The 22,595-nt window shown below is 37.6% G+C and overlaps 1 protein-coding gene across 1 annotated transcript in view; it reads right to left on the bottom strand.

Moving 5' to 3' along the window:
- Positions 1–572: 572 nt before the first annotated feature.
- Positions 573–22,595, bottom strand: part of LOC133543150 (uncharacterized) — a 50,339-nt gene continuing 28,316 nt past the window's right edge. The window contains exons 9-13 of the mRNA XM_061887637.1: positions 20,836–21,011; positions 20,306–20,706; positions 13,805–13,901; positions 6,986–7,289; positions 573–3,577 (exon numbers count right to left, since the gene is read on the bottom strand). Coding sequence (XP_061743621.1) covers positions 3,411–3,577; positions 6,986–7,289; positions 13,805–13,901; positions 20,306–20,706; positions 20,836–21,011 — 1,145 coding nt within the window. The 3' untranslated portion in view covers positions 573–3,410. The remainder of the gene's footprint in view (positions 3,578–6,985; positions 7,290–13,804; positions 13,902–20,305; positions 20,707–20,835; positions 21,012–22,595) is intronic.

Raw genomic sequence — 22,595 nt, 5'->3', positions numbered from 1 at the left:
AGTAACCACGATCACAACTTGCACAATCTTAAGTACTATTTAGGATAGTTGAAACGTCTTGAATTTTCATTAGTTATCCTCACAATAACATCAGCAGTAAACGAAGATGGTTGAATAATACAAGTGCAACTCTTTCACCTATTTTTAGAATGGCTACATGTGTTATGTGATGTTTTTATTGTCAGTGTCTGATGTTAATTGCCGAGACCCCTCACAATATTGACATGTGACATTGTGCTATTCAAAAACGGGTAAACAATATTGAATGGAATTTAGTTTTACGTACGTAGATTTGATTGGCAGCTTCAAACTACAGCACATGCAGCCAAACTGGCCGAGTTTGTGTTCAGCTGTGACCTGATTCGGCCCGTGTTATTCAAACAAACGTTCAAAAGCATTTACAGCTGCTTTCATTTCTTAACTTATTCCCTGCTGTCAACGACAAGCTAACTCTTTATATATTTTTAAGCACTTTATTTTTATGATTTGTGCATATACAGTATATGTTAGTAAACAGTGTAAAGGCATAGGAAATAAAGACTCAGAATGATGACATTGACCTGCAAGGTGAGTAAGGAGAAAGATTTTTAAGCACTTTATTTTTTGATTTCTGCATATATATGTTTGTAAACAGTGTATAGCAGGCCTGGGCAATTATTTTGACTCGGAGGCCACATTAAGAGAAAAAGATGTGTCTGTTTTTATGAACACTAATACAAATCCTCACAGTAATGTCTGATTGAATGATAAAAACAATATGACAGACCGCCCTAAAAAACATAATGGAATTTTAAATTTTTCTATGAAGGATAAAACACTGAAATATGAACGTCACACCCCCTTTCGAGAGACACTTTTTACAATCAAGTGAAACGCAACAAAAATGCAACAAACAGTGAAATATGAACGCGAAGGGTACACAATAAACCCACCTAAAATCTGATACATCACTAAGCTTTAGAACTTTGTTGTGAAAATCTCCTTCTGCGTCTGTGGAAACGCTTCCAGCCCACACTGCTTGATGCCTCGTCTGAGCTGCTGTGACTTACATTACCATAGTAACTAATTAGATGATAGTAACTAATTAGATTACCATAGTAACTGGTATAACATCCATAAGCGCAAATTCCAACCATAGAAATACTTTTGTATAGTTCAAGACTTATGGTCGTTAGAAAACATTGCTGCCCATCATAATGGCAGTTTTTCTTTCCATCTTAAATATCTAAAAAAATTATTTGGGAATGTCCGGCGTGCCAGATTGATAAATTTAAAGGGCCTCATGTGGCCCCCGGTCCTTAATTTGCCCAGATCTGGTGTAGAGACACAGGAAATAAAGACTTAGAATGATGACATTGACCTGCACGATGAGTAAGGAGTAAGATGTTTGTATGCTGATGAAAAACAAAACAAAAACAGTCAGTCTAGTCAGTCAGACAAAAAGAGGTAAAATAGGTATTTTTATAAAAATAGCTTGAAAGGTGATCCGTGGCCTCTTAGGTTCTAATCTTCTATTCAGACATAAAAGTGTAATTTTATGTGTTTCAGCATAAAACTTTAATTTTTTTATTTTTTTCAAATGGCTTTGTCATCAGTTGATTTTCAGATAACGCGGTTGTTTCTTTAATTATACAGTGTTCCCTCGATTATCACGGGGGTTGCATTCCAGTGTTAAGTGGAGTTCTGCTAAGTAGACATGCTCTTCAATTTGTAATTTGTATTAATATTATATGCATGTATTAACTTTATAAGGCATCCACACACTCCACAAACTTTTACACACTTTTAAACACTTCCAATGCTTTTAAAACACCTTATACACTCTAAACCAGGGGTCTCAGACATGCGGCCTACGGGCCAATTGCAGCCTGCGAGACGGTATTTTGCGGCCCCCACCTTAATATGAAAGTCTCATGTTAGTGCGGCCCACAAGTTTTATATGAATGGCGCTTGACAGCGTTGTGTTATTTGGCTCCAAAATGGCTCTTTCAACATTCTGGGTTGCCTACCCCTGCATTAGTGGAAAAGCGGCAAATGCGACAGAGATGTTGCCATGGAGACAAGGGTATTCTTACGTGCCTGGCTGCAGTCACACCGCGACACCTGTCCTTCAGTAATAACAGTCCCCGATAACCTAGACCAGTGGTCCCCAACCACCGGGCCGTGGCCCGATATGTACCGGGCCGCAGAATAATTTTTTATTCATTTTTATTTAAAAAAAAAACCCCACAATATACACTTACAATTAGTGCACCAACCACAAAAACCTCCCTTTTTCATGACAAAAACCTCCCTTTTTCATAACAAAGAAAAAAAAAAAAAAAAAAAAAAAGGATTCCCCCTTCACCCGGGTCGCGGGACAAATTATTAAGCATTGACTGGTCCGCGGATACAAAAAGGTTGGGAACCACTGACCTAGACCAATTCAAACCGTTTTTTGTAGAGATGTCCGACAATACCGGACTGCCGATATTATCGGCCGATAAATGCTTTAAAAATTAATATCGGAAATTATCGGTATCAGTTGCAAAAAGTTAAATTTATGACTTTTCGGAGTGGTACACGGACGTAGGGAGAAGTATAGAGCGCCAATAAACCTTAAAGGCACTGTCTTTACATGCCGGCCCAGTCACATAATATATACGGCTTTTCACACACACAAGTGAATGCCAGGCATACTTGGTCACACTGAGGGTGGCCATATAAACAACTTTAACACTGTTACAAATATGCGCCACACCGTGAACCCACACCAAACAAGAATGACAAACTCATTTCCGGAGAACATCCGCACCGTAACACAACATAAACACAACAGAACAAATACCCAGAACCCTTTCCGGGACGCTGCAATATTTTCTTTTCTTGCGGCCCAGCTTCACCCGGACTCTGCATCCAGTGGCCCCCAGGTGAATTGAGTTTGAGACCCCTGCTCTAAACCCTATGTAGTTTGGTATAAAATGGTACAACAATGTAGTAAAACTTTACTGTGAAGTGGCGAGGGAACACTGCGCTGTATGCCCATTTCAAGAAATAGGCCGATATCAACCAATTTGGAGGCAGAAACTATGTCATTCAATTCTAAGTACTGCATGATGTATCTACAACAATCGTTATTATATCGTCATTTATCAACTTTCTGAATTTGTATAAATGGGAAAGTTCGCCCTAAAATACTTGACTTTACTGTGAAAAACTTTTGTTAGTTCATGTCCAGCTTCCAAAAAATCCAGGCCTGTGTCAAATCATCCACCATCAAAGATAATGCATGTAAAATATTTTGAAAAAGACAATAATGTGGCTCCATCCATCCATCCATTTTCTCCATTATCAGAATTTGAATCAGTTTGTAAAATGAAAGTTAGACTAAAAGGACATAAATTATCGATAGCAGGATTCAGTTATCCCATTCAGTATCCACGCAGAAGAGGCTTCTGGTCGTCTTCTTTGCTCTTTCGATTGTAATAGACGACAACGGCCGCCAACAGGACTACGGACAAAGAGCACGCCGCAGCAAAGAGCCCAGTGCTGATGTTGCTGCTGAGCAGCTCCTTGATTGCCATGTGTCCTTGGGTTTCTGAAGAAATTGAAAAAAATAATAAAAAGATTTGATACCATACTGTTGATCAGTGGGCTTCTACTGTATGAAGGTCATGAGTGTATTTAGACAAGGAGGTTTCAACCTTTTACGTGCCAAAGATACTCAAACTGATGGAGCGAAAGAACAGGAGTCCCCTATTTACATATCATGTATGAAGTTATGATTATATTTTACATCAAACTGGTCTTAAAGGTACCTTGACAACTAGGGCAGTGGTTCTCCACCTTTTTTCAGTGATGTACCCCCAGTGAACATTTTTTTTAATTCAAGTACCCCCTAATCAGAGCAAAGCATTTTTGTTTGAAAAAAAGATGAAAAAAAGTAAAAAAAAAAAAGTAAAATAGCACTATGTCATCAGTTTCTAATTTATTAAATTGTATAACAGTGCAAAATATTGCTCATTTGTAGTGGTCTTTCTTGAACTATTTGGAGAAAAAGATATAAAAATAACTAAAAATAAACAAGTGATTCAATTTTAAATAAAGATTTTTACAAATAGAAGTAATCATCAACTTAAAGTGCCCTCTTTGGGGATTGTAATAGAGATCCACCTGGATTCATCAACTTAATTCTAAACATTTCTTCACAGAAAATAAAATCTTTAACATCAATATTTATTTAACATGTCTACAAAACATCTAGCTGTCAACACTGAATATCGCATTGTTGCATTTCTTTTCATAGTTTATGAACTTACATTCATATTTTGTAATCATATAACGTACACTTATTCAGCCTGTTGTGTTGCGATCCGTGACTCGGATCTTCACATACTATTGTTTATTTTTCCATCTTTGTTCTCATTCTCCGTTTGATCCGTTTATTTCCCGTTTAGTCCATCACCATGGTAACTTATTAGTTTCAGCTGCTACTCCTGGTTCCTGCGCACCTGTTCAATGTTAATCACCTTCCCTTTATAAGCCAGCCTCTTCTGTTTATTCTTTCTGGGACTCTAGTTTGTTTTCACGCAACGTAACGTCAGGTATGCTTTTCTCGCTAGCTCATTAGCTCAGCCACCTAGTCATCTTTAGCTCACATGCAAATCATCTTTGTTTTTACTTTTTATGCCTTCATGCCAAGTCTTAGTTCTTTATATTTCCTAGCTTTCACGCTAGCGTCTTTTGTTTCCCTTTTTATTAGCTCCAGTGTTTTTGTTCAGAGCTCACCTTTTGTTAATAAATTTGTTAGATCCTACCTTTGTTGTGTTCTTCGTTTGACGCATCTACGAGGGAATCGAACCCGGTACCACGATGCCGAACCGGCGTTACATGTTGTTCACTATTCTTTATTTATTTTAAAATTGCCTTTCAAATGTCTATTCTCGGTGTTGGATTTTATCAAATAAATTTCCCCAAAAAATGCGACTTATCCTCCAGTGTGATGTATATATGTTTTTTTTCCTTCTTTATTATGCATTTTCGGCTCGTACGACTTATACGCCGGAGGGATTTATAATCCGAAAAATATGGTAATATGATTTTTTTTTACATTTGAAACGCCCATGGTCAAAATCTTTGGTCAAAATTTGCAAAGATTATGTTTTATAGGCCACGCCCTCTTTAAACAGCTTTCTGACTGTCTCTTTAGAATGCGGCGTATTGTGGGCGATCTTATTTACGGAACTCGAGATACAGCTTTATTGCCCAATCTCTCGTCAAAACATGGTCACAGTCAAGACACCTCTTGATCACACTTTTTCTGGCCTCACAATGATGGCGCCATGCGTCACATCCAGTTCATCTCTGCTATGGGTGTCAAACTCTGGCCCGCGGGCCAAATCTGGCCCGCCGTGTAATTTAATTTGGCCCCTGAGGTAATATCTATTTAGCATTAGAGCTGGCCCGCCGGTGTTATACAGCGTCGGTGCCGCTGTAACACCGCATTCACCGCTAATACTCATACTTGCCAAGCCTCCCTAATTTTCCCGGTAGACTCCCGAAGTTCAGTGCCCCTCCCGAAAATCTCCCGATTTCCACCTGGACAACTATATTGGGGGCGTGCATTTAAGGCACTGCCTTTAGCGTCCTCTACAACCTGTTGTCACGTCCGCTTTTCCTCCATACTAACAGCGTGTCACATAATATTTGTCGCTTTTACACACACACACACACACACACACACACACACACACACACACACACACACACACACACACACACACGCACAAGTGAATGTAAGGCATACTTATAATAATAATAATAATAATAATAATAATAATGGATTAGATTTATATCGCGCTTTCCTATTGTTAGATACTCAAAGCGCTCACAGAGAAGTTGGAACCCATCATTCATTCACACTTGGTGGTGGTAAGCTACATCTGTAGCCACAGCTGCACTGGGGTAGACTGACGGAAGCGTGGCTGCCAGTTTGCGCCTACGGCCCCTCCGACCACCACCAAACATTCACTCATCATTCATTCACCGGTGTGAGCGGCACCGGGGGCAAGGGTGAAGTATCCTGCCCAAGGACACAACGGCAGCGATTTTGGATGTTAATAGGTGTGAAGCAAACCTGCAACCCTCAGGTTTCCGGCACGGCCGCTCTACCCACTACACCGTGCCGCCCCTAAGTCAACAGTCATACAGGTCACACTGAGGGTGGCTGTATAAACAACTTTAACACTGTTACAAATATGCGCCACACTGTGAACCCACACCAAACAAGAATGACAAACACATTTCGGGTGAACATCCGCACCGTAATACAACAGAACAAATACCCAGAATCCGTTGCAGCACTAACTCTTCCGGGAAACTTCCAGCAAACTGAACAATAATTAACGTTTTATTCATGCATTTTCTCTTGCTACTTTAAGGCTTGAATGTTTGTTTCATTCATTATTGTTATTTTTTGTTCAAATTTATTATTAGCCTGTGGAAAAAATTTGATATTTACCTCAGAAGATTACAAATAGAAAAAAAGGCACAAGATTTTTATTTAAATTTTATTTGATATGCCATTGGTATTTTTTATTATTATTATTATTATTATTTGAAACTGGATTTTGCATGTCACTAAAGTTATATAAGCCTTGCTTGTTCAATATTTAATGCAAAACTTGTTTGGGTCCCTACTAAAATGTTAATTTGTTCAACCTTGGCCCACGGCTTTGTTCCGTTTGAAATTTTGGCCCACTCTGTATTTGAGTTTGACACCCCTGATCTATGCCAACAAAATGAAAAATGGCTTTCAATGTCTTCACTTTTTGCCATCGCAAACAAGTTTGTAAGGAATGTTTTCGTTAATTTCATCGTAGTTTCAACTCACTTTACCAGAAGTATTTAATCCTAGAAGATAGTTTTATATTTTTACATTTTTATACTTATTTATTAGTACCTCTTAGGTTTCTAGTTTTTCCCCTATAGGTGGGTAGGTAGATACCTGGCACAAGCATGTCACTCTTTTTCATCAGAGCATTGTTCTCTGGCTCAGCAATCTTCACCCGTTCGGCGGCCTTCATCTCCTCAGCATCAGCTACCTTCATCATGACATCCTCGTGGTTTACATTAGCAATCGGAAGAGCCTCGTAGACAAACTGGAACGGACCCTGCATGAGGGACTGGACAGAGGACTGCACACCCACTGATCTCCTGCGTCTGCGGAACGCCTCGTTTTGACATCCCATGGCACATCTGGAGAACGGATTGTTGTCGTCGCAGATGAGGACAGTGCAGGTAATGTACACCTGTGAGATAAAGTGTCAGTATTAATAAATATTGTACATTAAACATTCTGTGTAATACAATTGACAAATTTTCTTGTGAGAAAAATGTACTGTGAAATGTTAAGGATGAAGCATAATCAAATATCTACAATGACATGAATTAAAAAACTAAAGAATATATTGCAGGCTATCTCATGCGTGGAATTCAACATATTAGTCTGAAGATCCTGCCATTGTAATGCATTGGCCGGATGATGAGCGGCCCTTGCTCCAGTTGTGGCCATTGAGAGAAGAACAAAAACTACAGTGTGCTGTAGATAGATGGTGGGACATTTTAAAAAAACATTAGTTGTCGAACTACCACTTGTCAAAGCGTGGAGGTTTTCGCAGCTTTCGTCGAGGATTGTTTCCCCGGGATGCAAACGGACTAGACCGGCTTGAAGGTAGGAACATATTTAAATTTCTCATCAAAAAGGGGTACAAAGAAAAGACGCTCACAAAGCGAAGGCACAAACTTGACGCAGGGAACAAAACTAACATTTTAACGTAAACTATGAACATAAAACAAACAACGCTTACTGTGGCCAGAAAAGAGCAGGATGAACAATGGCGTGAGCAGAGCAGAAACAAAGTAATTTCGCCGGGCAGACTCACTGACAAAGACATAATAATGTCATGAGGCAAGTGAAACTAATGGTGACAAAACAAACGAGGAAGCGCAAACAGGAACTAATGGAGTCGTCATGGAAACTAAAACAAACAAGGGTGCACAAAAACAGGAACTATTGTGAATGTGAATGATATTTATATAGCGCTTTTTCTCTAGTGACTCAAAGCGCTTTACATAGTGAAACCCAATATCTAAGTTACATTTAAACCAGTGTGGGTGGCACTGGGAGCAGGTGGGTAAAGTGTCTTGCCCAAGGACACAACGGCAGTGACTAGGATGGCGGAAGTGGGGATCGAACCTGCAACCCTCAAGTTGCTGGCACGGCCGCTCTACCAACCGAGCTATACCGCCTATTGGAGTCCAAAACTAGCAGAAAATAAGAAAACATAATCCAGACCACAGACCATGACACCACTCATTAGGCCATAGTAGCATTTTCCCTGTACAGTCGTTTGACGATTTCGTCTGACTCACAGCGTACGACAGTGACGATCACTCCCCAAACCAGGTAAACTAACACACTTTGAACAACTGTGCTTGTTTTTTGATCCATTTGAATCCAAATCCAACTGGTAAAGAAGTACATTTTTTGATGTACTTACCTCGGCTGAGTGTCTGAATAATGCAGTTACCGTATTTTTCGGATTATAAATCACAGTTTTTTCATAGAGCGACTTATGTGTGAAATTATTAACACATTCCCGTAAAATATTAAATAATATTATTTATCTCCTTCGCGGAAGAGACCAAGAAAATGTCAGCAATCGTCACACACGTCAACTAATAAGAATTTGGCAGGGGAGTGTCATGGCAGAAGTGCATTGTGGGTCATGGGATGCTAACTGCTATATGCTTTAAGCTACTGCCGTAGCTATTACAAAGGATCATTTCATCGTTGGCGGTAATTTATAAAAACTGAGAAGGGCTGAGCAAAAATGGCACCGAAAAGGAAATCATGTACTGCAGATTACAAGCTGGACGTAGTGAAATATGCAGCAGAAAACCACAAGAGGAAGCGGCGAATACCTTTGGAGTTGTTTAGAAGCAACATCAAGGAAGAAGATTTCATGGGATTTATCGATTAGGAGTGACAGATTGTTTGGTAAAGGTATAGCATGTTCTATATGTTATAGTTATTTGAATGACTCTTACCATAATATGTTACGTTAACATACCAGGCACCTTCTCCGTTGGATATTTATGCGTCATATAACGTACACTTATTCAGCCTGTTGTTCACTATTCTTTATTTATTCTAAATTGCCTTTCAAAAGTCTATTCTTGGTGTTGGGTTTTATCAAATAGATTTCCCCCAAAAATGCGACTTATACTCCAGTGCGACATATATATATACTGTATATGTTTTTTTTTCCTTCTTTATCATGCATTCTCGGCCGGTCCGACGTATACTCCGGAGCGGCGTATAATCCGAAAAATACGGTAATTGACATATTGTTCATGTCATGGTCCACATCTTGGACCATGTCATATTCTGGTTTTGTTTCTGTTTTATTATCATCCTGTGTTGCATTTGACGTCTTTGGTTCCCGGTGGCACTTCCTGTTTGGTTTTCTGTTGTCAGGGTAACTCTTTCAGTGTCACCTGATTCTGGTTTGTCGTCACGCACCTGACTTGATTAGTTATCTCCTTATTTAAGACCGCCCTTGTTTTACATTCGCTCTCGGACTATAGTTTTCTACACACATTGTGGTAACTATCTTGTTTCACCCATTAGCTTCATTGCTATTTTGTTTGTTTACTTGTCCCTAGTTTACATACTAGCGCTTTCTGTTCATTCTAGCTTCCACGCTAGTTCTGTTTGTTTGGTCTGTAGTGCCTATGTGCCAGTATTTCTGTTATTAGTTTTCTTTTTGTAGTTAGGAATAAATCATCATTCCTACCTTAACGCTGTGTTCCATCTCCGCTGCACCACCAGAACGCAAACACACGCCACGATGCCACCCAGACGTCACAGTATAGTCCGAGACCGAATGTAAAACAAGGGCGGTCTTAAATAAGGAGGTAACTAATCAAGTCAGGTGCGTGACGACAAACCAGAATCAGGTGACACTGAATGAGTTACCCTGACAACAGAAAACCAAACAGGAAGTGCCACCGGGAACCAAAGACGTCGAATGCAACACAGGATGATAATAAAACAGAAACAAAACCAGAATATGTCATGGTCCAAGATGTGGACCATGACAGTTCAATTACAATGGGTGTCAAACTCTGGCCTGCTGGCCCCGTGTAATTTCATTTGGCCCTTGAGGCAATATCAAATTAAAATTAGAGCTGGCCTGCCGGTATTATACAGAGGCAGTGCCGCCGTAACACCACATTCACCGCTAATACTTCAAATCCCATAATACTCAGCCGTTGTTTGAACACGGCAGCCATGCGTTCTCTTCTGGGTCAGTAGGGATCCGTGTTCTTGCGAAATGCTTCGGCTGAAAGCCGGCCGGCTTACCCCGCCTCCCCGTGCCTCTCTCCCAGACGTGCTGTGGCCTCATACTACAACGGTCAGTGTCACTGTGTTACCCCTACCAAAAATGACAAAAAGAAAGAGAGAAAACCAAACTTTTCTGGACAGGTGGGAGACAAAATATCTGTTTATTTATGTAAAAGACAGACCTGTTTGTCTCGTTTGTGGAGCCAACATGTCGGTAACTAAGGAGTACAACTTTAGCCGACACTATGAAACTAAACACCAGGATAAGAACAAGGACATGGACACGACTGAAAGGAGCCAGAAAGTAGAGGAGATGAAAAGAGGTTTGGTTTCACAACAGTATACTTGTATGTTCAAAAAAGCCACAGCACAAAATGAGGCAGATGTAAAGGCAAGTTACAAACGTATATCGTGGCCAAATCAACCCGACCCTTTAACGAGGGAGAGTCTGTTAAAAAGTGCATGCTGAAAGTTTGTGACCATGTGTGCCCAGAGAAAAAGCATGCCTTTTCAAACCTAACACTGAGCAGGAACACAACAGCTGAGCCCACATGTGATCTTGCCACCAGTCTGCATGACCGGCTGATGGAAAAGGGAAATAATTTATTTTGAAGAGGTTCATTTAGCCTACTGACGTGTATTTATAAATGGTTGATTTCTATAGGCTAGTAAGGTAAAGTGTTGTACCTGACAAGTTTCGGCTACCTTGCTTCTGCAGCCTTTATCAGGCTGCAGAAGCTAATGAAGGAAGGTAACCGAAACTTGTCAGGTACGACACTTTACCTTACTAGCCTATAGAAATCAACCGTTTATAAAAAAGGGAAAGGATTTAGTTTCTTTTTCCCTTGCTATGGACGACAGCACTGACGCACTGATACTGCGCAACTGTCAATCTTCTTCCGCGGTGTCGACTGAAATCTGTGTGTTACGGAGGAGCTTTTGGGATTTAAATCCATGTGTGGCACAACCACAGGGAAGGAAATCATTGAGGAGGTTTGCAAATGTCCATCCATCTTCAACCGCATATCCGGATTCGGGTCGCGGGGACAACAGCTCCGGCAGAGACCCCCAGACTTCCCTCTCCAGAGCAACATTAGCAACTTCCTCCTGGGGGATCCCGAAGCGTTCCCAGGCCAGGGAAGAGAGGTAATCCCCCCATTTGGTCCTTGGCCTGCCGCGGGGTCTCCTCCCAGTGGGATGTGCAACGAGGACCTCCCTAGAGAGATTCTCGTGAGGCATCTGCATGAGATGCCCGAACCACCTAAGCTGGCTCCTTTCCAAGCGAAGGAGCAGCGGCTCTTCTCCGAGTTTCTATTGAAATAAACCTGCTATGGTTTAAACTTGTGGGATTAACCACTGATGGTGCGCCAGCGATGAGTGGTAAAAAGAATGGACTAGTGGGCAGGATTCATGAAAAGATGCGGGAAGAGAACTGTGCAGGTGAGCTATCTGTTAATCACTGCGTCATACATCAAGAGTCACTGTTTGCTAAAGCCCTAAAGATGGAACATGTTATGACCACCGTAACACAAGTTGTTAACTCTACAAGAGTCAAAGGTCTGAATCAGCGTAAGTTTAAGTCTTTTCTGGACAAACAGAGGTGCCATATCGCACAGAGGTGAGATGGTTAAGCCGCGGAAAAGTACTGAACAGATTTTTCGAGCTGCGTGAAGAAATACCGTTTTGCCTTGAATTGCCGCCGGGCATGTAATATGCGCCTGCCTTGAATTACTGCCGGGTCAAACTCGCTCCCCAAATTTATAAGCGCATGCTTACTTTTACCGCCGGGTCAGTGACGCTTCCCCTGCCGTCATTTTCACAATGGTGGAGGAGTTTTTTTTTGCTCTTACAATGTGTAAACCACGGGTCTTGTTCCACAGCCGTACAGATCACACTGATGGTTGTGATATAAAACAACTTTAACACTCTTACAAATATGCGCCACACTCTGTGAACCCACACCAAACAAGAATGACAGACACATTACGGGAAAACATCGGCTCTGTAACACATTCTAAACGCAGCATAAGAATTACCCAGAGTGCAATGCATCCATGACTCCTACTGCTTATATTATACACCCCGCTAGGACCAAAATGATGCTGTTGGCGCCGCACAGTTTCCACAATTCATCCCTGACACAATGCCTCAGCTCCACACCCAAGCTGCTCATTTGCTCTCCATGTTCGGCAGCACTTATCTATGTGAGCAATTTTTCTCCTCAATGAAGATCACGAAAATGTCTCACAGTATACGTCTGAGTGACGAACACCTTCGTTCCATAATGAAGGTTGTCTCAGTTTAAAGCCTGAGCTCCGACAATAACGGACTAGCATCCAAGAAAAGATGGCAGGTATCTGGCTTGGGAACATCAGATTAGATCAGTGTGTCGCAAACTGAGCCGTAAAAAGGCCTAAATGGTTGATTTATTCATTGTTATTTTATTTTCAAATTTATTAGCCTGTGGAAACAGTTACTGTTGATATTTACCTCAGAAGGCTGCAAATAGAAAAGAGGAATTAATTTTTTTATTTAAATTTGATTTAATATGCCATTGATGTTTTTTCGTTTGTTTTTTGAAAGTTGATTTTGCACTATTAAGTTATGTAAGCGTTGCTTGTTCCGTATTCAGTGTTAAAGGAAATCAGTGTAGCAATAATTAACGTTTTATTCATGCCCTTTCTCTTGCTACTTCAAGGCTTGATTGTTTGATTCATTCATTATTGTTATTTTATTTTCAAATGTATTATTAGCCTGTGGAAAAAGTTTATTTTGATATTTACCTCAGACGGCTGCAAATGGAAAATAACCATTACATTTTTTATTTGAATTGTATTTTATATACCATTGATGTTTTTTTGTAAGTTGATTTTTCACTATTAAGTTATATAAGCGTCGCTTGTTCCGTATTCAGTGTTAAAGCAAATCAGTGTAGCAAACTGAGCAATAATTAACGTTTTATTCATGCACTTTCTCTTGCTACGTCAAGGATGGAATGTTTGATTCATTAATTTGTGTTATTTTATTTTTAAATTTATTATTAGCCTGTGCAAAAAGTGTATTTTGAAGGCTGCAAATAGAAAAGAGGCCTTCAATTTTTATTTAAATTTTATTTGATATGCCATTGATATTTTGTAATTATAATTAGGGTCCGGCAGGCCCATTGCAAAGGACTCCAAAGGAGTCCTTTGCAATGGGCCAAAGGACCCTATTGAAACTGTAACGTTTTATTATTATTTGAAACTCGATTTTGCATGTCACTATAAAGTTATAAAAGCCCTGCTTGTTCAATATTCAATACAAAACTTGTTTGGGTTCCTATTAAAAGGTTAATTTGTTCAACCTTGGCCCGCGGCTTTGTTCAGTTTTACATTTTGGCCCACTCTGTATTTGAGTTTGACACCCCTGAATTACCTGATCATTGCTTCCATCAAATCTGAAGGCTTCAACCTCCATGTGGAATGTCATTGAATCAACTGCTTGGACTTTTAGAGACTCATCTTTCAGACATCTGGGGGAAGAAAAAATATATTATATGTCAGAGGAAGTACTTTATATCTAATAATGGATTCAAATAACAACCAACACATTTTTTTACTCATATTGCTAATTCTAGCTAGAGCTGACAATTGGGGTTATTTAGTCGGATCTTTACAAATACGGTACTAAATCAATCCTTTTTTGTGCACAAACATAACCAATTATAAAGTACACTGCAAAAACTGAAACCTAAGTAAGATGAAATATCTCAAATAAGGTGGATATTTGCTTATTTTCTGTCTGATAAGATAATTCTTCTCACTAAGCAGATTTTATGTTAGAGTGTTTTACTTGTTTAAAGGGGTTTTGGTCCTAAATTATCTCAGTGAGATATTACAGCTTGTTGTTGAGATTTGATGACGTATATTTAGTAAAACATGCTCGAAACTAAATTATAAACTGTTGCAAAGCTGTGTCATCAACACTCACAAGTATAAAAGTACTATTTATAGTAATAATTTTTTACTTTAAAGGGGAACATTATCACCAGACCTATGTAAGCGTCAATATGTACCTTGATGGCGCAGAAAAAAGACCATATATTTTTTTAACCGATTTCCGAACTCTAAATGGGTGAATTTTGGCGAATTAAACGCCTTTCTTTTTATTGCTCTGGTGGCGATGACATCAGAACGTGACGTCACCGAGGTAATACAGCCGCCATATTTATTTTCACATTACAAACACTGGGTCTCAGCTCTGTTATTTTCCGTTTTTTCGACTATTTTTTGGAACCTTGGAGACATCATGCCTCGTCGGTGTGTTGTTGGAGGGTGTAACAACACTAACAGGGAGGGATTCAAGTTGCACCGAAGATGCGAAAGTGTCTACCGCCAGACCCCCATTGAATGTGCTGTAGTGTCTTCACATTTTACCGGCGATGACAGACATGACACAGAGATGTATGGATAACCTGCAGATGCATTTGCAACGATAAAGTCAACAAAATCACAAAGGTGAGTTTTGTTGTTGACTTATGTGCTAATCAGACATATTTGGTTGCGGCGTGACTGCCAGCTAATCGATGCTAACATGCTATGCTAATCGATGCTAACATGCTATTTACTGGCGATGACAGACATGGCACAGAAATGTATGGATAACCTGCAGATGCATTTGCAACGATAAAGTCAACAAAATCACAAAGGTGAGTTTTGTTGATGTTGACTTATGTGCTAATCAGACATATTTGGTCGCGGCGTGACTGCCAGCTAATCGATGCTAACATGCTATTTACCGGCGGTGCTAAAGCAGACATGGTACAGAGATGTATGGATAACCTGCAGATGCATTTGCAACTATATTACGTTTCCTTCCACCCACATTTAATGCGAAAAAAACACTTACCAATCGACGGATTTAAGTTGCTCCATTATCACAAAATGCGAAAGTCCTGATCGTTTGGTCCGCACATTTTACCGGCGATGCTAATGCAGCTATTCGGCCATGCTATGGCTATGAATAGCGTCAATAGCTATTCGCTCAATAGCTTCAGTTTCTTCTTCAATACTTTCATACTCCAACCATCTGTTTCAATACATGCGTAATCTGTTGAATCGCTTAAACCGCTGAAATCTGAGTCTGAATCCGAGCTAATGTCGCTATATCTTGCTGTGGTATTTGCCATTGTTTTTTTACATTGGCAGCACTGTATGACGTCACAGGGAAATGGATAGTGGTTTCGAAGATAGCGAAAATAAGGCACTTTAAAGCTTTATTTAGGGATATTCCGGGACCCGTAAAATTTTGAAAAAAACTTCAAAAAATACAACAAGCCACTGGGAAATTATTTTTATTGTTTTTAACCCTTTTGAAATTGTGATAATGTTCCTCTTTAAGCAAGGAAAAAAAATGCCGAGCGCATATCATTATGTCAAGATAATGGCCCTCGCATTTACTTCATTTAAGAATATTTTTCAACATATTGAGCCAAAAGGTCTCGTTTTTTTCTACTACCAAGAAAATTGCACTTGTTATTGGTGCGAATATACTTATTTTAAGGTATTTTTGGGTTCATTGAGGTTAGGTAATTTGACTTGTTTTGGAAAGTCTTGACAAGCCAAATTTTCTTGTTCAATTGGCAGATCATTTTGCTTAGTTCAAATAAAATACCCGTAATTATTGTATTTTTTTTCTTGTTTTTGAACACTGACTTTTTGCAGTGCAGTGTTTCAGCACCCCAACTGACAAGTTATTTTTCCATTGTCATTTTCTAATCGTATCCCAAGAAGGGTGGCAAAATCCCGGGAATATTCAAAGTTGGAAACTTCCCACGGGAATATATGAGAATTAATGGGAAATAATGGGAAATTAATGGTAATAAACATTAAATGCAACATGCTAGGTCTTGCAGCATGATTGTTAGCTAAATCAACCTGCGGTAGAAGATGGATGGATGGACAACCTGATTTAATGCAAATTCAGTAGAATTTCAACCCTTCACTGTGCATTCCTCCATCACATGTGCAGTGCATTATTCCATCACATGCCCAGATAATTCCCAGCATGCTACACACTACAGCAGGGCTATTGAGGCCACACTAGTATTTGTATTTGAGCCCAATAACTTCTACAAAGTTCTACGGGAGCTTAATTTAAGAATATTTTTCAACATTTTGAGCAAAAATGTCTATTTTTTTTACCAAGAAAAGTGCACTTGCTATTAGTGAGAATATTTTTCAACATTTTGAGCAAAAAGGTCTATTTTGGGTTTTTTTTACCAAGAAAAGTGCACTTGTTATTTGTGAGAATATTTTTCAACATTTTGAGAAAAAAGGACTATTTAGTTTTTTTTTACCAAGAAAAGTGCACTTGTTTTTAGTGAGAATATTTTTCAACATTTTGAGCAAAGAGGTCTATTTTTTTTTTAACCAAGAAAAGAACACTTGGTATTAGTGAGAATATTTTTCAACATTTTGAGCAAAAAGGTCTATATACTTTACCAAGAAAAGTGCACTTGTTATTTGTGAGAATATTTTTCAACATTTTGAGCAAATAGGACTATTTTGTTTTTTTACCAAGAAAAGTGCCCTTGTTATGAGTGAGAATATTTTTCAACATTTTGAGCAAAAATGTCTATTTTTTTTTTTTACCAAGAAAAGCGCACATGTTATTAGTGAGAATATTTTTCAACATTTTGAGCAAAAAGGTCTATTTTGATTTTTTACCAAGAAAAGTGCACTTGTTATTAGTGAGAATATTTTTCAACATTTTGAGCAAAAAGGACTATTTTGGTTTTTTTACCAAGAAAAGTGCACTTGCTATTAGTGAGAATATTTTTCAACATTTTGACCAAAAAGGTCTATTTTTTTAACCAAGAAAAGTGCACTTGCTATTAGTGAGAATATTTTTCAACATTTTGAGCAAAAAGGTCTATTTTTTTTTTACCAAGAAAAGTGCAATTGTTATTTGTGAGAATACTTTTCAACATTTTGAACAAATAGGACTATTTTGTTTTTTTACCAAGAAAAGTGCACTTGTTATTTGTGAGAATATTTTTCAACATTTTGAGCAAAAAGGACTATTTTGTTTTTTTACCAAGAAAAGTGCACTTGTTATTAGTGAGAATATTTTTCAACATTTTGAGCAAAAATGTCTATTTTTTTTTTTACCAAGAAAAGCGCACATGTTATTACTGAGAATATTTTTCAACATTTTGAGCAAAAAGGTCTATTTTGATTTTTTACCAAGAAAAGTGCACTTGTTATTAGTGAGAATATTTTTCAACATTTTGAGCAAAAAGGACTATTTTGGTTTTTTTACCAAGAAAAGTGCACTTGCTATTAGTGAGAATATTTTTCAACATTTTGACCAAAAAGGTCTATTTTTTTAACCAAGAAAAGTGCACTTGCTATTAGTGAGAATATTTTTCAACATTTTGAGCAAAAAGGTCTATTTTTTTTTTACCAAGAAAAGTGCACTTGTTAATGTGAGAATATTTTTCAACTTTTTTAACAAAAATTACTATTTTGTTTTTTTACCCAAAAAAGTGCACTTGTTATTAGTGAGAACATTTTTCAACATTTTGAGCAAAAAGGTCTATTTTGATTTTTTACCAAGAAAAGTGCACTTGTTATTAGGGACAATATTTTTCAACATTTTGAGCAAAAAGGTCTATTTTTTTTTTACCAAGAAAAGTGCCCTTGTTATGAGTGAGAATATTTTTCAACATTTTGAGCAAAAATGTCTATTTTTTTTTTTTACCAAGAAAAGCGCACATGTTATTAGTGAGAATATTTTTCAACATTTTGAGCAAAAAGGTCTATTTTGATTTTTTACCAAGAAAAGTGCACTTGTTATTAGTGAGAATATTTTTCAACATTTTGAGCAAAAAGGACTATTTTGGTTTTTTTACCAAGAAAAGTGCACTTGCTATTAGTGAGAATATTTTTCAACATTTTGACCAAAAAGGTCTATTTTTTTAACCAAGAAAAGTGCACTTGCTATTGGTGAGAATATTTTTCAACATTTTGAGCAAAAAGGTCTATTTTTTTTTTACCAAGAAAAGTGCAATTGTTATTTGTGAGAATACTTTTCAACATTTTGAACAAATAGGACTATTTTGTTTTTTTACCAAGAAAAGTGCACTTGTTATTTGTGAGAATATTTTTCAACATTTTGAGCAAAAAGGACTATTTTGTTTTTTTACCAAGAAAAGTGCACTTGTTATTAGTGAGAATATTTTTCAACATTTTGAGCAAAAATGTCTATTTTTTTTTTTACCAAGAAAAGCGCACATGTTATTACTGAGAATATTTTTCAACATTTTGAGCAAAAAGGTCTATTTTGATTTTTTACCAAGAAAAGTGCACTTGTTATTAGTGAGAATATTTTTCAACATTTTGAGCAAAAAGGACTATTTTGGTTTTTTTACCAAGAAAAGTGCACTTGCTATTAGTGAGAATATTTTTCAACATTTTGACCAAAAAGGTCTATTTTTTTAACCAAGAAAAGTGCACTTGCTATTAGTGAGAATATTTTTCAACATTTTGAGCAAAAAGGTCTATTTTTTTTTTACCAAGAAAAGTGCACTTGTTAATGTGAGAATATTTTTCAACTTTTTTAACAAAAATTACTATTTTGTTTTTTTACCCAAAAAAGTGCACTTGTTATTAGTGAGAACATTTTTCAACATTTTGAGCAAAAAGGTCTATTTTGATTTTTTACCAAGAAAAGTGCACTTGTTATTAGGGACAATATTTTTCAACATTTTGAGCAAAAAGGTCTATTTTTTTTTTACCAAGAAAAGTGCACTTGTTATTAGTGAGAATATTTTTCAACATTTTGAGCAAAAAGGTCTATTTTGATTTTTTACCAAGAAAAGTGCACTTGTTATTAGGGACAATATTTTTCAACATTTTGAGCAAAAAGGTCTATTTTTTTTTTTACCAAGAAAAGTGCACTTGTTATTAGTGAGAATATTTTTGAACATTTTGAGCAAAAAGGTCTATTTTGTTTTTTTTACCAAGAAAAGTGCACTTGTTATTAGTGAGAATATTTTTCAACATTTTGAGCAAAAGGTCTATTTCGTTTTTTTACCAAAAAAAAGTACACTTGTTATTAGTGAAAATATTTTTCAACATTTTGAGCAAAAAGGTCTATTTTTTTACCAAAAAAAGTGCACTTGTTATTAGTGAGAATATTTTTCAACATTTTGAGCAAAAAGGTCTATTTTGTTTTTACCAAGAAAAGTGCACTTGTTATTAGTGAGAATATGTTTCAAAATTTTGAGCAAAAAGGTCTATTTTTTTACCAAGAAAAGTGCACTTGTTATTAGTGAGAATATTTTTCAACATTTTGAGAAAAAATGATTTTTTTGTTTTTTTACCAAGAAAAGTGCACTTGTTTTTAGTGAGAATATTTTTCAACATTTTGAGCAAAAAGGTCTATTTTTTTTTTTACCAAGAAAAGCGCACTTGGTATTAGTGAGAATATTTTTCAACATTTTGAGCAAAAAGGTCTATTTACTTTACCAAGAAAAGTGCACTTGTTATTTGTGAGAATATTTTTCAACATTTTGAGCAAATAGGACTATTTTGTTTTTTTACCAAGAAAAGTGCACTTGCTATTTGTGAGAATACATTTATTTCAAGGTATTTTTGGGTTCATTGAGGTTAACTAATTTTACTTGTTTTGGAAAGTCTGGACAAGCCACATTTTCTTGTTCTATTGGCAGATAATTTTGCTTTGTTCAAACAAAGTACCCCTCATTTTTGTATTTTTTTTTCTTGTTTTTGAGCACTGACTTTTTGCTGTGTACTTGTGCGTGAAACTTTCTATTGCACCATTGCATTCATGTATCCATGTGGAAATGTACAATTTGTCAATAGCTCTGGTATTATTCTTGTGTCTGTCTGTGACATCATTTATACTCACCCTTCCTTGATAAGGTCATAGAAGACGGCGTTGTCTGGGTTGTCATCCGGGGTGGCTTTGCATGACTCCACAAAGAAACTCACATTGGCTAGTTCTGAGTCAGCCTTGATGCCTAAAAAGATCTTTTGTAGAAACTCAACTTCCACTGGATAGGCATTGGGCTGCACTTTAGCTGTGAAGTTGCCATCAGTATACACGTCGAAAGAATAACTGAAGCTGTCCAGTTCAGAGTCGCTGAAAACGTAGTTGGACTTCTGGACATTGTAACTGGACGAGATGCTGGCGGTTTTGGGGAACTGGCAAGAAAAGCTGATCTTCACTGACTTTCTTCGGATTACAACTTGATCAGGCTTGCGTAATGTTTGGATTTGATTCTTGAAGAATATGTAGTTGTCTGATTCCTGTTTTTAGGGAAAAAAACATGATGGGAAACTGACAGATGACAGGAAATTGGCAGCAGCTCACAGGAATCCCTCATTGTGGTGGGGGTAATGGGACATAATATTGTAGCCACAAAAAAATGCCATTACCTCAAATGTGGTGCCACAGTTGCCGAACATCATTGATCCCATGATGTGAGTATCATTATAAGTGACCAAGCATGACGGATCCATAAGCGAGATATAGTTTACATCCACATCAGGCAATGTAGATCTCTCAATGGCAACCATCATCTTGTCTGCCATGCACGTCACTTCTGTTTTACCTAGGATCACATTTCATCCAAATGTTAGGCAACAAGTAGGGATATTGTTTACCTTTAGCACATGTACAATAATACACTTTGTATATTACAATTGCTCATGATCAAAGAGACTGATATAGATAAAGCAGAACTTTAAAGTTTAAAGTTTAAAGAACTTTAAAGCAGAACGGGACTCTCGCTGCTGTGTCAGATCCGCTTTGGACTGGACTCTCGCGACTGTGTGGATCCATTATGGATTGAACTTTCACAGTATCATGTTAGACCCGCTCGACATCCATTGCTTTCCTCCTCTCCAAGGTTTTCATAGTCATCATTATCACCGACGTCCCACTGGGTGTGAGTTTTCCTTGCCCTTATGTGGGCCTACCGAGGATGTCGTAGTGGTTTGTGCAGCCCTTTGAGACACTAGTGATTTAGGGCTATATAAGTAAAAATTGATTGATTGATTGATTGATTGAACTTGTGCTTATTGTAGAACTACCTTGGCTCATAAGACAAGACTCAACAGTGAAAAGCTTGGTTAGATTCTTCTCGAGTCTTTGGAAACGCTGGTGCCTTAGGGGTCGGGAACCTTTTTGGCTGAGAGAGCGATGAAAGCCAAATATTTTAAAAACGTATTTCCGAGAGAGCCATATTATATTTTGGTAATACTTTGATATAGTAAACATATTCACCATTAATTAGTTGCTTATTAACATGCAAATTCGTAACATATTGGCTCTTAGTTAGTCATTTTTAAGTACTTGTTAATGCCTTTTTCTGCATGGCCTTATTTTACAAGCAGTAAGGCATTAACTAAGAGTCTTCCCTCAATAACCTCAGAATTATTGCTTATTAGTATCCCTAACCCTTATATGGTCCCATAGTGTCCAAATAACTCTTAATTAAGTCTTTGTTACGTAGAATATGTTCCCCATACTAAAGTGTTACCAATATTTTTTAACAATGAATACAACTAAATGTGTGCATTTTTAAGTTAGACTAACATTTTTAGAGTATAATAAGTCTCTTATTCTTTTTAATAACATTGTTATTCTGAAGCTAACAATACTTCTTACCATTAATGCAGCGTTTCTCAAAGTGTGGGGCACGCCCCACTAGTGGGGAATAGAGACACGACAGCGAGGAACGGGAGGAAATTTCACTTAAAATTTTTATTTTTTTTTAAATTATATTCTTAGATTTTTTATTTTTTTTACAACCCCATTTTCTTTACAAACTGTAAATCACTTTGTGATTCTGTCTGTGAAATCTGCTGTATAAATTAATGTAAATTACTTATTTTTCCTGTAGGCTTTAAATTTCTAGGTAGGAGCGAAAGTTTGACAGAAAGTTTGACGGACGCAATGGGGGCGGGGCTAAGCGGAACAAACTTTCGCGCGGATAGGTAGCAGGCTAATGTGTGGACCACAATTACACAAAATGGATGAATTGGCTTCATATAGAGTTGCATACAGAATTGCTCAATGCAAAAAACCACACACAATAGCTGAGCAGCTCATTCTCCCCGCTGCAATAGACATGGTGTCAGTCATGCTTGACGAGACAAGCACAGCAAAATTAAAAGCTATCCTACTGTCAAAC

This window comes from Nerophis ophidion, linkage group LG25 (assembly GCF_033978795.1).
Source record: "Nerophis ophidion isolate RoL-2023_Sa linkage group LG25, RoL_Noph_v1.0, whole genome shotgun sequence".
Taxonomy (NCBI): domain Eukaryota; kingdom Metazoa; phylum Chordata; class Actinopteri; order Syngnathiformes; family Syngnathidae; genus Nerophis; species Nerophis ophidion.
The sequence above is the reverse complement of the archived record's forward strand: the minus strand, read 5'-3'. Positions and strand labels throughout refer to the sequence as shown.